General features: G+C 32.2%; 2 protein-coding genes across 5 annotated transcripts; both read right to left on the bottom strand.

Moving 5' to 3' along the window:
• Window positions 1-5,229: 5,229 nt before the first annotated feature.
• Window positions 5,230-6,128, bottom strand: LOC146902986 (DUF3511 domain protein (DUF3511)). The gene has a single exon (XM_085731469.1). It carries the CDS (start codon window positions 5,939-5,941, stop codon window positions 5,567-5,569), a length of 375 nt encoding a protein of 124 aa, XP_085587595.1. The 5' UTR covers window positions 5,942-6,128; the 3' UTR covers window positions 5,230-5,566.
• Window positions 6,129-8,344: 2,216 nt separating this feature from the next.
• On the bottom strand, window positions 8,345-17,218 carry TAG1 (membrane bound O-acyl transferase (MBOAT) family protein). Of its 4 annotated transcripts, none has more exons than XR_015021116.1 (16): window positions 16,813-17,218; window positions 16,109-16,195; window positions 15,555-15,628; window positions 15,380-15,455; window positions 15,132-15,199; window positions 13,793-13,916; window positions 13,338-13,433; window positions 12,345-12,446; window positions 12,049-12,185; window positions 11,223-11,304; window positions 11,086-11,106; window positions 10,730-10,792; window positions 9,655-9,702; window positions 9,329-9,406; window positions 8,826-8,879; window positions 8,345-8,711 (listed from the first exon to the last, which is right to left on the bottom strand). XR_015021116.1 is itself a non-coding variant. In XM_085731467.1 (16 exons), the coding sequence occupies exons 1-16, from the start codon at window positions 17,140-17,142 to the stop codon at window positions 8,607-8,609; spliced, it is 1,530 nt and encodes a 509-aa protein (XP_085587593.1). In that variant the 5' UTR covers window positions 17,143-17,218; the 3' UTR covers window positions 8,345-8,606. The 4 variants fall into 4 exon arrangements, 2 of the variants coding, with proteins under 2 accessions (XP_085587593.1, XP_085587594.1); XR_015021117.1 differs by having other exon boundaries at window positions 16,109-16,189; XM_085731467.1 differs by having other exon boundaries at window positions 9,329-9,391.
• Window positions 17,219-18,079: the final 861 nt, after the last annotated feature.

Here is an 18,079-nt window from a genome sequence, read left to right as displayed (position 1 = left end):
TTCGTCTCCAAACTCTGTAAGTATGAGACGATGTGAATTAAGAAAGTTGTATTAGATTTTTTACAATTTATACTATTTTTTTTGAAGTTTAACTTTTAGAATAATTTTTCAAACTATTATAGTTTTTATTTATTAAAAAAAATCTGTGCAATAATTATGAGTATTTTGATAAGAGAAAAAATTAATGCAATTAAATAACTAGCATGATAAAAAAAAATAACAGAAAATGTTCAAAAAATTTAATATATTAAGAGTGAGGTTATTTAACAAGACTTGTCTACACTATAGGGCAATTGAGTCTAAATTGCTGCCTTATACCTCAACTGAGTTGTAGATTTTTTTTTTTGTGGTGGCCGGGGTTTGAACCCCAGACCTTGCATATATTATGCATTGTCCCTACCAACTGAGCTAAGCTCGCGGGGACACTGAGTTGTAGAATTATCAAACAGAAAGTACTAACAATATTCTCTAACTATTTTTTAACACATTTTTTTTATTGGGTATATTAGATTTGCTGAATCTATACTTAATCAAACCATGAAAGAATTATTATGAGAAAAAATTAATGCAATTCAATAACTGTTGTCAAGAGTGAGGTTATACAACAAGACTTTCCTACACTATAGGGCTATCAAATGACATTTAGCTGTTGTCTTGAACTTTGTTTGCATCGTTGAGTCTAATTATTGCCTTATACCTCAACTGAATTGTACAATTAAGCAAGCAGAAAGTACTAGCAATCTTCTCTAACTTTTTTTTTTTGAAACAAGCAATCTTCTCTAACTATTTTTAACTCATTTTTTATTGGGTTTATTAGATTTTTTGAATCTATGATACTTAACCAAACTAAGAGAATGAAAATGAGAGATTCTAAGAGAAAGCTACATTGTTGAACTGATTTTGTATTAATGAATTAATCCCAGTTACCAATTACAAGTTGAGTGAATCTATTTATAGTTGGAGCAGTTACAGTGGAAGCTCTAAGCTACAACAGGTCTATGATAGTTTTGTTAGAGATAGGACCGAGTGCTAGCTAAGAGTGGCCTTTGAGATATCTAAGGATGCGTTTGACAAGTTGTCAATGGGAGTCAAGTTAGTGGGACATGTATTGGTGGAAGTCTTGAGTTCGAATCTAACTTTGAAAATGCATAAATGTGTTTTTTTGTTGACATGTAAATTGTAATCTAGTCTTTTGTTGTTTCAAGTTGGGTATCTACCTAAGTCCTAAATCGAGTAGTGAGAAGATAAAAAAGAGGTAAACTGTTATTATAAATATGAGGAGTTAATTTGAGTTTTCTTCAGCAAATCAACTTGAGTAGTTTGTATGTCATGAGAGAGTTTGCAATTGTTTTCACCGTAAAAATTGCACTAATAAAAAAGTTGTCGGTTGTTTTTGTTTCTTTTTACTTCTTTTGTTGGTGTGTTTGCGCTTGTGCTTAAAAAATTCCCCAAGATATATAGTTGTTATAGAGAAAATGAAAATGACCACGAATTTTTGTTCTATTGCGTTTTATATTCTCTAGTTTTCATAATAGCAAAAAAAAAAAAAAGGCACATTATTGTATATGTATACTGTTTATACGCAGTACTATCAAGAGCAAGAAGAGTATAAGAGTTTACTCCAGACACAATGCATCAGAGTTTCTATAGGGATGAATCTATGACGTACGAAGAAAGTAGCTATTTTATTTTCACATTGTAACTTTGGAGAAAGCATTGTAACTTTTTATCATGTTGATGAAGTAGTGATTAATCCAATTAATCTGTACATTATGATGAGGTGTTTTCTAACATACTAGTAGTATTGATGGAGTAATGATTATACCACTCAAAGGTAGAAACATTTTTGATTGATACAGTTGCAAGACAGATCAGACAAACCCAACAGAAAGATGCTGGTTGTTGATTGATGATTACCAAAATAAACAGGTTTAGATCAGAAAAATAATAATATCCAAAGTCCAAACATGTCTAAATAAAAAGATACCATATGCTAAAATAATTGCAACACAAATTAAAAAAAAAAAAAAACAAAAGTCCGTATAATGATCATGTCAGTGTGTATCACTGAATCCAGCTCAATCATCTTGTCTTTTACAAAACTCCAACCATCATGTCTCAAAAGAATGACAAAAACGAAAGGTTGTTAGGAGGAAACCCAAAATGTAGCTAGTAAGAAGTTCTAACTACATATCATATCACTAAAGTTGTGGTTTCATCCCATTATTGTTGAACCCACTACTTCATCATTGGAAATATTATTACTTCTTTTTAAATAATTCCATATAATCAAGTCACAAATAATGGATGACAATGATTACTCCTGCTAAAATTAGAAACAGATAAAATCTTGCTAAAGTTGAAATTGCAATAAAAATAAGAATTTCTAACATTTTATACTAGATGTATTTGTTTCACGGTAAGAAATTATATTCCTTAAAATGATATTTCCAAGAATTATATTTTCATGAATGATATTTCTCATGTGTTCGTCAAAAATGTAGATTTTTTTATAGGAATTTGTTATAGAAATTTATATAATTAAAAAAATAAAAATGCAAATAAACGTGAGTGGTAGTGAGAAGTTATAGAAGTTTAGTTTTATTACCATGAGAATGTTAGATTTCTGTCCTTCAAGCATGTGTAAATAAAATTCTTAAAATAAAAAAAAAAATCTGGGAATAAATTTTCAAAACTTGAAACAAACTAGGATTGTTGCATTTTCAATCCCACATTTCTGGGAATAGCATTACAAACACTCTTTAAGAACTTTAAAAAGTAAATTTTTATAAAAATTGATGTATTCAATGCGTTAGAAATTGAAGGATTTAATCTTTCTATGAAATATATTTTTAATTTAGAATGCTTAAATGTGCCCTAAAATTATGCGTTAACAAGACCTTTATTTTTTTGAGCAATGCTATATCTCTAGAAAAAAAACATCAAGAATTCTTCAAGAATAAAAAGCAACCAATCACAATGCACTATTTGCCACAATTCAAGGAGGTGTGGCTGAAAAATAGGAAGTGGACAAATAAATCATGCAATTAAAACTTGCCACATGTTTCTTGAAAAATTCTTGATGCTATTTTTCTAGATAAATAGCATTTTCCTATTTTTTTTATACTCGAGGATCAATTCATGATTTCCCATCTTAATTAAAAAGTTCTAATCAACATTTTCCTTTTCAATTTCAAAGATTGATTAATTTGTACATTGTTTCATTTCCATCTTCTCAATATACAGACGGGGAAGCAAAGGTACCAAAAAAATTAAATGTCATTAATGTATTTCTATGAAGATACTCATTAAACTCAAACAATTGGATACCCAAGAAATTGCCTCTTTTTTCCGTCCATTATTAATAGAGATGTAAGCTGCTAAGGAGTCGACGATTGGAAACCCAAAAATGTTTAGTTGAAATGACACTTGTCTTTCCTGGATATGGTTGGAATATGCACCATCGTTAAAACTCATAGGGTTTATTTGATGGTTAAGATAAGATAAAGAGATAATATTACATGGAGCTGGATAGAGACAAGATATGAGATGAGTACAATAATCACTTATTCTATCAAACATTAGATACAAGTCTCATAATGATGGGATATGATATATCATAATTAAATGACAAAATTACCATTGTAATGAATTACATATGTTTAATTTTCAATTAAATATAATTAAACAACAAAAGCACCATCACCGTAATGGAATCATGTTAGGTCTGGTGGAAGAACGGAGGTTGACGGTGACTGTCCCATTAAATTGAAGCAAAAATAGTACACGGAGAAACACGGGACTGGAAAGTTGTTGTGTGCTAAGTGCTAACTTGTTGTCGGAGTGGTTGGGAATTGTATGGATCAACTAATCATTTTGATGGTTCCTTCGTCATTAATGGTGGCTGATAGAGGATGGAGGGAAAGAGAGAGGGAATGATGAATGAGGGCAAGATAGTTAAACAATTTGCAAATCGTATCGAATTAGTTTCTCATTCAGCATAAACTTAGGATCGAGATTATAAAGGCATAACATGATAGGATTGTGAAAAGGTTTGATTTATCATATCCCTTTGGTGCATCAATCATAAAATTTAAGTGACAAATGATATTTTTTATCCTATACGAAACTTTAAGAGAGTTTGCAGCACATTAGTGTTTCACAGGGCTTGATGATTAGTCTTCGTATTTGCATGCAGATCATATGTGGTTCACACAAAAAAATGTTGATGATTGGATGAGATCAACATCTTTTAATAAGAGAGTAAGCTGCATTAAAAATGCCATAGAAACAAAAAGGTGACAATTTTCATCGAGAGAGCTAGTGTAGAAGATGAGCGGTAGAAGATCAAACAGTAAAAGTGCAAATAAAAAGGTTAAAATCTCTCAATATGGTATATGCGACCATGTAAAGGAAAAAAAATTAGGGTAACTTTGGCTTTATATATAGGAGTGTGTTCAAAGTTGTTAATATTATCTACCAAGGAAACATGTTGAAATTTAACCAGATGTGTCAGATGGTAAAGCTGACGGTAGCATCTCCGTTTTGTATGTTGGCAGTTAAATAAGGTAGGAGTAGAGATTTTTCTGTGGTGACTGAGTGAGATGGGCTTCCTGTCATATGACTTTAATGGGGAATTCAGTTAAAACTTTATAACTTTTGATTTTTTGTTATGACTGAGGCGATGGCTGATGGCTTCCTGACACATTCTTACAACTGAAAGCTATCTAGATTCTAGAATATGGTTAACGCCTATAATTTCAGTTACTGAACCAGTTCATCAGCAAATCATAATGTAAAATCTCATTGACCCCTCAGAGAGAAATAAGAAATTCTCCAATGCTTAAACACCGCAAATTATGAATTCTAATTTGGTCATGAATTCTAACTATCTCTGAGAAGAACTGTATAATATATGTTACTTATGAGCATCCGAATGTTTCTTCATGAGCTGAGCCTATCATTATAATCATGCAGAAAAGTAAAAGGATGTACTAGAGAGTTTATCCTATTCTGTTTCCCTAACCTAACCATCATATGAACTTTTTAGGGAGAGTTTGTCGTGCATTTGGGTTCCACAAGACTTGATCGAGTATATCCGTTGCACAAAATTACAACAAAGAAGCCTAAAAATTAAAGTTGATCAATTTTCACAAGAAGGGATAAAATAGTGATTATTCAACATGCATGCACAAAATGAACAAATAATTATTAAAAAAAATACAGGTCTAAGACTAGTAGACTTTTCCATTGAAGCACTAAACAAGAAGCAAGATTATTAGTTACACTCTTTACTTTACAAAAATGAAGTGCATATTGAAGAACACATGAATGACAAATTTCTCTTCCATATTACAAATTACTACAATCCAATGATCCTTAAACACTAATCAATAAATAAACAAGGCAAACAAATAATTAATTAATTATTCATATATATAAATATGACAAACCCCAGTTACTGTAATTTCGATTCAGATGATGACTCAGCACCAAAATTAAACACCCCCAAATAACAAAATTAGGGTTTGATTTCAATTTCAATTTTCAATTTTCAAGTAATAGACTACCAGCCATGAACAACTCTGTTGCATCTATCTTTAATCCACTTAAAACTCTTCCTAAGAGAGCCTTTGAGTTTACCTTCAACAGAATAAACCTTGTAACTAGCAACTCTTTTTTTCCTCTGCAATTCAGGATCACTGAAGCTCCAACTTTTTGAAGTTGACCCATTTGTGGATTTACCTTTCTTGAACTTAACATCGTTGTTGTTGTTGTTGTTGTTACCAATCTGGTTTTGGGTTGGATGAACAGAGGAAGCATAAGAAGCGCTGTAACAACGTAGATCTTGCATGCCTCCTCCGTTTGAAGAAGGTGCAGAGTAAGGTTCAATTTGCTGCATCCTTCCATCAGCGTAGGATTTGGATCTGAAATCTTCCATGGTGATTGATAATACTACTAAAACCCTATCTATCTATTTTTTGTTCGATTCGAGATTGTTGGAATGAAAAAGAAAGAAAAGAGTGAGTTTGGTAATTGGAATGGACAGTGTGATTCTGTCTGGATTCCCGTTACTTACAGGGGCGCTGACTACAATGCTTTTTCGTCGGTGCCTAATTTATTACTCCCTCCGTTTCAAAATGAGTGTCGTTTTAGGTGTTTACACACATATTAAGAAATGCAATGATTAAAAAAAAGAGAATGATTATTTTACCAAATTATCCTTATTAACTATTGGTTAGTTTTAAAAGTAATACTTTGGAAGTAGTGTGCAGAGTATTAATTGGAGGGTACAATTGAAAAGAAAAAGTTATTATTGCATCGGAAACTGAAAGCGACATTCATTTTGAAACAATTTTTTTTGGCTAAAGCGACACTCATTTTGAAACGGAGGGAGTACCCTTCTTCATTTCTTTGAGATTTCTTTGACTTTAATACCCTTTTTTTTTTTTTGAGAGATTTGACTTTAATAGTACTTTATCAGGTTCTAATTAAAAACTACTTACCAAAAAACATTTTGTCTCCGAATACTCTATCTTTCCCTAACTATAACACTACTTTCAAAAATTATATATATGAAAATTAATTATTTAAATAAAGGGGAAAAAGAAAAGTGATTTAGAGCAGTAGTTTTTGGTCAAAAATCACCCATCTTTAGTAGATAAAGTAAAACAAACTGTGATCGTAGATGACGGCTCGAGTACTCTCTTTTTTTACAAAAAGAAAAACTAGTATACTATAATAATAATAATAATAATGTCCTCATGAGCTTAACTCAGTTGGTAGGGACAATGCATAAAATAATAATAATAATAATAATAATAATAATAATAATAATAATAATAATAAATAAAAAAAAATAATAATAATAATAAATCAATCTAGTAATAAAAACATGGCTCTTTATCCATGGTCTTGTTAACAAGTGCCCTAAGGGTATTGTTTAAGGAACCCACAAAAAGAAATAATGTCTTGAAAATACAAGTCAAACACTTGTTAAAGTTATAACCGTACAATTTTCAATGCAAAAGTTACTACTTTTAGATGCTTAAACAATACCCTTAGGGCACTTATTAGCATTTTTCTTAAACATTCAAAAATAGTAATTTTTACATTGGAAATTGTGTAATTATGACTTTTACATGTGTTTGGCTTGTATTTTCAAAACAAAGTTTCTTTTTGTAAGTTTCTTAAACAATACTCTTAGAGCACTCGTTAGCAAGACCCTTGTACCCTTTAATTAATCTAAAAATTCTATTCTCTTCTCATCCAAATCCAAATGTTCTTGTGTTACTACTTCATATAGTTTAAGGGTTGGTGAAATAATTGTTTTTTATAACAATTTTTATATGAAAGTAATAAAATGTACTTTATTAATTAAATTGAATGTTCACTTTAAAAAAGTTAGTGGACTAATAATGGAGAGACTTAGTGTGTGTTTGATTGTGCAGAGGATATAATTGATTTTGTAGAAGCGATTCTGACTAAAAATGATTTGTGTATATATATATATATATATATATATATATATATATATATATATATATATATATATATATATATTCATGTAAAATGGGTTGAACTATAATTTTTTGTATGAAAATCAATTATAGAATAAAAATCTACAAATTCTAGCTTTAAGTGCAATCAATTCTGAAAATAAAATTAATTTTAATCAACAACAACCAAACATGTCCGAATGAATTCCGATCCCTTTATAAAATAGAATTTGTCCAGCGATAAAAAGACTGATCTTAAATATTAGATATGAAGATGCAGAGTTTGAGCTCCTTAATTTCCTGGTGCAGAGGCAAATATAAACTTCTTGAGTATTCGTTTGACAACAAAACTAGGTTGAAAGCAAAACAATATGAAGAAAAAATAATAAGGTTTGCTAAATTATGTTGTTGGTTCTATCTTTATTTTAGATTTCGATTTCAATTTAGTGCAGTTTTAATTTTTCTTCCCGGCGTAGACCCTTCACCTTATCAATGTAATCGCTCATTTTTTTTGTAAACGTTAATAATTTTACATCCAACCTCACTTTAAAAATATCCATTGATTTAACACATAATATTCTTCAAGTTTTTCAATGAAATGAAATGATATAATATTGAAGAGTTTTGACTGAGATGCTGATGACAGGAGAAAATTAACTCAACTAAAAATAACTAAAATTCTTCAAATTGCTCATGAGATCAAACAAAAAACACACCAGCATTAAATTAAAAATTAAATAATAGTTGTTGGAATTGGACCGTGTGTTCTAAAACTAAGACGATTGAGAAATCTAGGACTCAATATTATAATTATAACAGAGAGAATTAAAGAATATCCACCCAGATGAAGAAAAAAAATCACATTGAATATTTCACATGTTAAGAAACATCATCCTAGGAAGGAATAAATATTTTGTACACAAGCCATTTACATCTATGATCTATCCTTCTAATAACATCTACCAAAAACTAGTTCTACTGTTCCTTGGCAGTTATCAATGCCAGGCATTGATTCAAAATTTACATATTGATAGAATTGCCAGAGGAGTTGAGTTAACAAAGTATATGGATCTAGATAAATAGCACTACTAATGATGTAATGCTACTTTAATCAAGTTTACTATTTCTACTCATCAAGTCGTGATAGTATAGTAGTACACACATAGGTTGACCAAGAATACAAAATGTGAACCAAAAAAACATATTTCCAACCTGGCATGAAGAAAATAGAAAACAAATTAAAAGCAAACCAATGAAGCAACTTCTAAGATAACGAAACGATAAGATACATTATGATAAACCAATATGCGTAAACAGCACACTTACCATTGAGTTGCTGAATTTATTTTGCAGATAATTAGTTATCAAGACCAAAGGAACCTATATAAAAAAGACGTTCATTATCATGTAAGGTGAACCAAATATTAATAATAAGGATGATCTTTATGATTATCGACTATTTCCACAATATGTCAAACTAATGTTTGAATCTCAATTGGGAGAGATGCCCATTTAGTGTGCGACAGTACCCCGAAAAAATTATTTTCGGTGGAGAGAACCTATGAAAGACTAAAAAGAAAAATATTCCAAAGACAGCAGGGATTCCTTACTCTCTACCTAGATAACATTTTCTTTCATTCAGACATCGAAGAGCAGAAACAGAAACAACAGCTTTTGTTTTTCTTGGCCAGCTCTTAAATAACGGCTTTTCTTTTTCTAGGCCAGATTGATTTCTTCAAAAAATTGTATTAATTTGACAATAAAAGAAAACTCGAGTTCAATAATAACAGATGAGCGAACACAAGAACAATACGGTAATTTGATTTTACCTGAAACATAATTCCACTAAACGCCCACAACTTGAATATGTGGCAAGGAACCGCGATGCACAGCTGCACTCAGACAGACTAAAAACCGTGAGAAACTTGTATAACTCTGGTTGTAATTGGCAATAAAATTAAGTAATTCATATTTACATGCATACTTTTATTAGGAGGAATAAATGACAGATTCGTTAAAAACAACATAATTACAAACATGCACACAAAATGATTCAGGGCTAAATCACATCATCGAGAGTATCTTGGCGAAATTATGGTATAAACAAAAAGGGAGCAGTGAAGGATGTATATACAAAAAGAGACGAACAACACACCTCATGGAACAAAGCAGAAACCATGAAGGCAATTAAAACAGCAGCACCCTGTACAATAAGATGATAAAAAAATTCAAGAAAAATTATATTAGAGCTCAAGAAAAAAAAAATGGATATGCTCAACACGTGAATAGCCAATCCAAAAAATATCAACCAATGAAGAACAATTATCATAGTAAGAAATGTTTGATAACAAAGACCAAGGAAGAAGAAAAGTGAAAAAAAAAAATGTGTTACGACAGAAGATGGTTAGAATTTAGTTTGTGGCAGCTAGAGTAGTTACTGGATTAGTTAGAGGGAATTATAATACATAATAAATCGGACACAATGGAAGAGGGATGGAAATAAGATTTGTCAACATTTAGTTAACATAGCAGTGGCTCTGTTGTGACTCAGCAAGCCATTGGTCTATTCAGCTGTGCCACGTCAGCTAATCAGTGACATGGCAGCAATTAAATGACACGAGGGACCAAAAGTCAAGTGATTAATATTTGCATTTTGCAGGGAAAGTTTGAAAGGATTATTAATTCAGGGACCAGGGACTAAAGGTATAAATATAAGCCTTCTTTCATTTTTTATTTTCAATCCATTTTCTTTGGTTCCAAACAAAATGTGTTGGGTATGTTTTTGTTCATATAAAAATGAAAAATTTAGACATTGGTCCCTTTTTAAATTATATTATAATTGTATTCATTTTCAGTTCTAAAGTTCCAAAGTCATTATCTGAAATGACAGAATAGGAAACTTCTACTTAGACTATTGTCTATCAATTGAATACTTTCTACACATAGCTCCCAAGTGCATCAAACATGTATTAGCATACAACTAGCGTGTGTGTGCGCGCGAGCGCGCGCGCGTAATTACAACTCACGCAACGTAAATTCTATGAGAATTCTCTACACAGGTACATGTTTATTAGGACTGAAGTAAGATGTTTAATTTGAATTCGACAGCAATAAATTGAGATGGTAAACACAAACTGACAATATCCAAAAAAGAAAATCCATTCACACGTAAGTTTTTAGACTGAAAAAGTACAGGGTTTGTTCCGTAACACAAGAAGATGCTTGATTACCTTTGGTATACCAGTCCTCAGACATGGAAAATATAGGTGACGAATCATCCATTTGTGAACAGGCTGCAACATGAAAGAAACCGCTCAGATGTACACCAATGATTTAGAACTCCACTTAAAAGTAATAAAAACCACAGATGTGTTCTGACATTCAATTTTAGAATCATTTATTAACAGTAGGAAACTACAGAAGCAACAATGGAGACAAGCCCTGTGACTACTCCTTTTGCTTTCTGTAACATAGCCTCATAGACATGTTCAAAGGAATTGAAGGGACAAGCAAAATATTTGGAGATAACAAAAACAAAGAAAGGCTTATACAACTTGATCATTAAAATTAAGTCTGAAAGACATACCATATTCCACATCCTCCAATACTGATGGCAGCAGTGGTACAAATACATCCAAGAAAGACAAGTAAGTCACAAATAATCTTAGTAAAAGAATGGAAGTATTGTAAATAAACAACAATGTATTAAGGTAGAGATTGTACCTCTTCAACAGTTCTTGCATTCCACCAATCCTTGTAAAATTCACGATCACCAAATCGAAGAAGCTCTGCCAATATATTCAACCTAGATTCAAACAGTGGCCCATGGATAAATTGCTTCAAATACTAATCAATTTTGATAATACAAAGTTGAACTATGCTTCCAATATCCACAACTAAAACATACAGATCAGCATTTGCATGCGTAGACATAAATCATTTTTTAAAAGAATGAATTTATAGAAGAAAAAAAAGGAGCATGAATGAAGAGAAATAAGATATTCTCACAAGACACGGGAAAATCATACAAAACTCATCAATAAAAGAAAGTTCTCCAATCCCTTTGTGCATCTGGGTCAGAGCATCACTTAAATTAACCATGAGTGGCGCACCAAAGACAACAGCTATTAAATTTTATTCTACTAAGTAGGGTCACAATTCTATAATTCCCTGGGTGGTGCACCAATGATAGACTATAAAAATAACTTTACATGCCATGAGTGTATACTTCAGACAACAGCAGTCTCCATATGCACACAACATCATATCATCTAAGATCTTCCCATAAATTATGCACTTTGAGGGCTTATACTTTACACTAAGATGGATATGATATTGAGGATTGTTTCAAAGATTAATCAATTACAAACAGATAGATATATGACATTATCAGCATTAGAAAATTGACAGGGCACAGAAGCCAAAACATTAAACAAATGAAACTAGAAATTTTTTCTCTCAAATTTACGGCAAGTGAAAACAATTCATAGTAATGTTTTATATGAAAAACACACATCACACATGTTTAACTGAATAAGAGATGGAATACCAAAGGTGGAAGAAGCAGTAGAACATGCAGAGCCACACATATAGATTTGGAACAGACAGCTTCAGAACTCTTTCAATGGCATATAGAATGTTTCCCTTAAAAGGATGCTGGGAGTTTTTTACAATAGGATTAATATACTGCAAAATTATATGATCAAAACATTGTCAGAATATCTACAGAGTTGGTGAAGTTTCAAAATAGAACAACTTAGTTGGTGAAGTTTAAAATAGAACAACTTAAACATAAAGGAACAGAACGGTAAAAACTAACACAATTTATTATCAAGGACTACTTACTTGTTCTATTATAAATCCCATAACTCCAGTAAATATTATCAGCTTGACAAATTGACGTAACACCCAACCCTTTCGAATGGAAGGGGTGCGAGGATATCTTGGCTAAAAAAATAGCACACATTAAATGAGAACAAGATACATGTGAGAAAGATCGGAGGAAATTTTGCTCTTAGAAAAAAAAAGAAGTGCAATGCATGTATGTGGGAAAACACAGAAAACAATCTGCCACCTAGGATATCAAAACTAAAATAAAATAAGATGGCGCAGCCAATACAGTATTCTCAGCAGCAGAAGAAAACTATGTTACGTTTATATTTTCATGGTAGTTAATATGTAATAGCCAATCCCCTAAAATAGCTTCAGCCCCTAAATATATATAATAACCAGAAGCAACGACAAGTACAAAACACAACCAAATCAAATGTGACAGTGAGATAAAGGTTAGATATGACTAGTGGAATGCAAGGGAACTTTGTACAACTGGAACATACAAGGGAATCTAGAAAAAGAATTTTGAGAGTTATGCTACAGAGTTCGTATTTGATTCTGCAAATTGTTTTGTTGTCTAAAGTCACACCATGAGAAAAGAAGCATTGAGTGTGATATGCATGAGGTCAAATGGCCAACACTTGAAGACCAAATGGAAAGATAAGTTAATAATTGGACCCATTTCCTACTAATGAAGTGATCACACGGAAAACTCAAACATTCTGACTAGACTCTTCAATAAAAACCCATTTCCTACTAATCAAGTGATCACACAGAAAACTCAAACATTCTGACTAGACTCTTCAATAAAAACCTTAAACATATTCCATACTGAAGATACATCAACAAGTCCATACGGTTGTGCTTATATAAGCAATCTAATGAGATAAAATTGAATGCAAATATCACCAGAAGTAAATTTGGTGAAACTAGATGAGGAAACAATGACAAGTCAAAAGAAATTGCATATTAAAATTAAAATAAATCACTCGAAAATGCTGCTACCTGGTAACATAACGTAGGAGCAACCATAAAGTAGGCCAGGCTTTTGAAGCTTACATAATATGCATATTCCATGTGAGTATTGGGAAGCGCTTCTCCCTGCAACACAGGAAACAAGATTGAATGGGGTAAAAACAGAATGTGTATGTACTGCACATTCACGCATCTGAAGAGAGAAGTCATTCCAGAAAAAAGTAAGAGGTGAAGGGGATAACATTGTGGAAGTAATTCTTATGAAGATGAAATGAAACTGTGCTTTTAGCATATCTGATAATATGTTAAGAGAGCATGAGATCCGAAAGCTACAGCTTAGTAAATCAGGATGTTCCTGTTTTAAAACTGAATATCACATAGATTGTGCAGCATATCCTCATCCTGAAGTATTTTATTCTACAAAAAGTTGAAATGATATTCTGCAATAGCTATCTAACAAATTAAAGGTGGAACACAAATATTACCTTTTCAATTGAATTTGTAAGTGCTCTCAAATCATAGTTCGTATGTGCATAAGAAACCAGTTTTAACCATACAATGCAAGCAAGTAGCATCAATGTGACGCCTGACACAAAAGCAGAATCACACCTGCAGAGAAACACAAGCATCTCTGCTATAGCCTTATCTATTGAAGTGACAAAAAATGCACAAGTATATAATTAGTTATCCCTAAAGTAGTCATCTTTACTTTGTCCCTCATAAAGCAACTCACATGTCTACAAACAGGCTTCCTGTATCATATTAGGAAAATAAGGAAGGTCCTGCTCTTGTTTTCAATTTTTTTTTTTGTTTCAATTTATCAATTTTCCTTATTTATTTGGCCATTTCAACTTTCCGATAATAATTTCCAAGTCTGACATGATAAAAGTTAAGAATAAAATGTGGAACCATGATTCACTCAAGGGCTTCATATCTCTCAACTAAAAATAAAAAATAATGCATTTAAAATTTTGATAGACTCAAATGGTATTGGGAGGAAGAGAAACAAGAAGAATCAACTTACTTGTCCATTTCAACTTTCCAATAATAATTTTCTAGACATTCAATTCCGACATGCTAAAAACAAATACTCCCATGGTTCACCCAAGAGCTTCATATCTCAATTAAAAAAAAAATAATGCTTTTAAATTTTTGATAGACTCGGCTGGTATTGGGAGGAGTAGAAACAAGAAGAATCAACAGAAAATGAGAGACTTGTATCATGAACTATTCCCTGGATCAATGTGATCAGAGGGAAAGAATGCTGAAATCCATGCTGCTTCGTGAGCGCTCCAACACTTCCAAACTCACATACATCTATCACACCTTTTTATTTCCCAATTCTTCCTATTTATTACATCACATCCTCACCCACTAACTAACTAAAGGACTTATGGATAAACTTCCTGCAAAAGATGATGTCACAGTGACAGTAGAGCTCCAGTACAGAAGTTTTACATTAGAAAAAGTAAGCAGGACAATATGGGATTAAAGTTTTCAGGGCAATAGTCACTGTAACAGAATAACATACAATGGTAGTTATAAAAAAGTGGGAAAATAGGAACTGGGGGTTATCAGGTCTTTTGGAAGCAGTTGTGAGGAGAGTTGCCAGGCTTCTGTAACACCCGGGGTACCTAGGAATTAGTGTATCATATTCTGAGGATTCAATTAAATAACAATTCTTATCATTGTATACTTAACTTTCATAAGCAAATTCTATTAAAGTTGCCTGATAGTTTAATCAGAAATGTTAAAACTTAGAGAACGAGTCTAGATTGAAGCTCCAAAATCTATTCAGAAGAATATACAAAGTACAAAACTGACCTGAGGATTACTAAAATAGGATAGAGAACCGCAGTTGTTGCAATGATTATATGAAGTAGAACAACAATCTGCAAAATTCAAATGAACATTCTCATGCATTAAATATTTATCATCATGTAGTATGAAATAGAACACCAAAGTGCAACCTACATCATTTGAAAATTATTTTAGCTATAAGGAAACAAGGATCTCATGTGGTCCCCCCAAGCACTCAAAAAGTACAACTGGTTTGAATTCTGATAGCTTACAGGTTCATAAATACACTTTTGTTGTGCCAACTTTTCCACTATAAAGGCCGCCAAAGGAAATATTGCAAGACTAAGACTGCAAAACAAGCATAAAGCACTTACTGTCAAGTTAAGTGTAAAGAAATAATCCTAACTCATTCTTCAAAATAAATAATAAATAATTAAGAGACATTACCAACACATGAAGAGGGGCCAATCTCTCAATGATTTTGAACTAAACCAAAAGCCAGTCTTAATCAACCAACCGTACTGCAGAACAAAAAAATCACACATTGAAAAGGGACAAAAAATGAACTATCAAACTTAGGGCCTGTTTGGATTGGCTTATTTGAGCTTATTTACTGATCTAAGCACTTGTGAGACTATTTCAAAAAACTTTGAAAACGGCTTAATACATGTTTATAAGCTGTTTTGAGCTTATATCTATTGACATAAGCACTTGTGGGACTATTTGAAAAAACTTATGAAAGCAGTTTTTAAGCTGTTTTCAGCTTATCTTCATGACCTCTTCTACATAGCTAATTAAACCAGCCTATAACTTATATAGAAACAATATAGCTTTTTTTTATTTGCTATTATTGAAATAGCTTATACATAAGCGCTTAACATGACAAGCGCTTGCCATGATAAGTGATTGTGCTATAAACTGCAAATTAAGATTTTTATCCAAACAGGATCTTAATGGCATAAAAAAGTTGATCATATTAAAGAGGAGAGGAAGAGGGAAACCTTCATTAAATTCTCAATGATAAGTCTGCTGTTCACTGCAACAAGGACTACTATACAGAGGTTGAAGAGGCCAGCATGACTCTGCAACTGATTCGATAATTAGTAAAGAAATACAGTTACCTGGTCCGCACGCATGTTCATTTATAACAACAAAACTGAAAACACAGCTCTGCCATTCTATTCAATTCAAAGCATTAATTGATACTAACAATTGGTACCGTCTAGTACACTGTACATACACTTCATATTTTTTTAATGTTTTCCTTTTCACATTAATGAAGAACAAACATGCACTTTTTGCATGTTCGGTATTATAGTAACTTTGCCATAATAGCAATGAGCCACCGTGATTTTGCAAAAGCTAGCAACTTTTTATAAAATAGCAATGGCTCATTGTGATTATGACAATCTGACAACCTAACCTATCCTATCCTATCATGATAACAAACATGCACTCCCTCCCTAGCTTCTGTAAAAATCACGGTGGTTCAATGTGATTTTGCTCTATTCATTCAACTAACTTTTTTTCATTGCAATTTTTCAGTCTCATGGCAAATTATAATTATAATCATCAAATTTAGAAATAAAAACAAAATCTACCAAACAGTATAAGTAATTTAACATATTGGTAACAGTTGATATAAGGGAGTAGATTAACATTTCAATTTATATATACAATACGAGCTTAGATTAACGGCGAGAACCTGACGGAAAATGTTATCGGAGCTGAGTGGACTTTCCTTGATTTTACGATGAGCGGGAACAGAAGGACGGTAAGTGAATTTAATCGAAGAAATATCAGGCACTTGATTTTGATCAGAATTGGCAGCAGCGATGTTTTGGTCAGTGCCGATAGAGTCATCGGAACTAGAATCCTTCACCGACTCTTCACCGGAACTCTCGCCTTCCACCGTGGCAGACGATTCGAAGAAGCCGCTGACGGAGGCTGCGCTCGGTCTGCGACGTAAAACAGAGGAGTCGTTGAGAACCGTTGGGTTCCGGACGGCACCGTGAGGGTCGTCGGAAATCGCCATCGGACGTTTACTTTACTTTGGTCTACTCCTCAAACGATCTTTTATTTTATTCTATATAATTTTGGATGCAAAATCTGTTATATTTGGATATCTATCTAGATTTATAGAAGAAATAAATAAATAATAATATTTTATTATTTATTTATTAATAGAGAGTTGAGACAGGTTCGCTAATGCAGGGAAGAATATATTTGATTGATTGATTCGAATTCGAATAGTAAAGGTGGTGGGGTATTTATTGTTTGTGGGGAGAGAGAGAGAGAGAGAGAGATTTTTGAATGAACAAATGAAAAGAGTTTATTTATTTATTTATATAGGAAAGGAAAATTCTTAAATGAGAATCACTTGATTGAGATCGAGATCGAGCTTGAGCACATGCGAAGCGAAGAAGGTAAGGTGGGTGAATGCAGCAAAGCAAAGGAAGGTGAACCCGCACGTACCACAGACTTTACTTAAACTTGAAGGTGACACGTCAATCTTAACCCAGTTATTTTGTTGTTTCATAGACACGTTTTCTCTTACGCCCTGAGACTAACGTCGGTTCATCTTCTACTTATTTTATTAAAAAATGCTAAGAGCACCTCCAATGTAATAATCTTCATAAATGGTAATGGCTAGTAGTATTTTGTAGGTTACATTATGACACATCATTTTCAAGCAACTCACTTATTTTCAATTCCAATGGTGAACTTTGAAAAACTTATATCAGGTCCCACAACTTTACCTAACATATTACACACTCCGGTCACTATTACAAGCAAAATGTATGTAGTCTATAATAAAGATCGCATACATCATTAATCGAATAAATCTAAAATGTAAATTTTTGCTTATAATAGTGACCGGAGGGTGTACTATTTTATTCATATTTAATTATACTGCAACTTAATATTAATTTTAGTATTTTTAATAATATTTAATATGAAAATATTTAAAA

This window comes from Medicago sativa, chromosome 8 (assembly GCF_051527215.1).
Source record: "Medicago sativa cultivar Bolivia chromosome 8, Bolivia_mono, whole genome shotgun sequence".
NCBI lineage: Eukaryota > Viridiplantae > Streptophyta > Magnoliopsida > Fabales > Fabaceae > Medicago > Medicago sativa.
The sequence above is the reverse complement of the archived record's forward strand: the minus strand, read 5'-3'. Positions and strand labels throughout refer to the sequence as shown.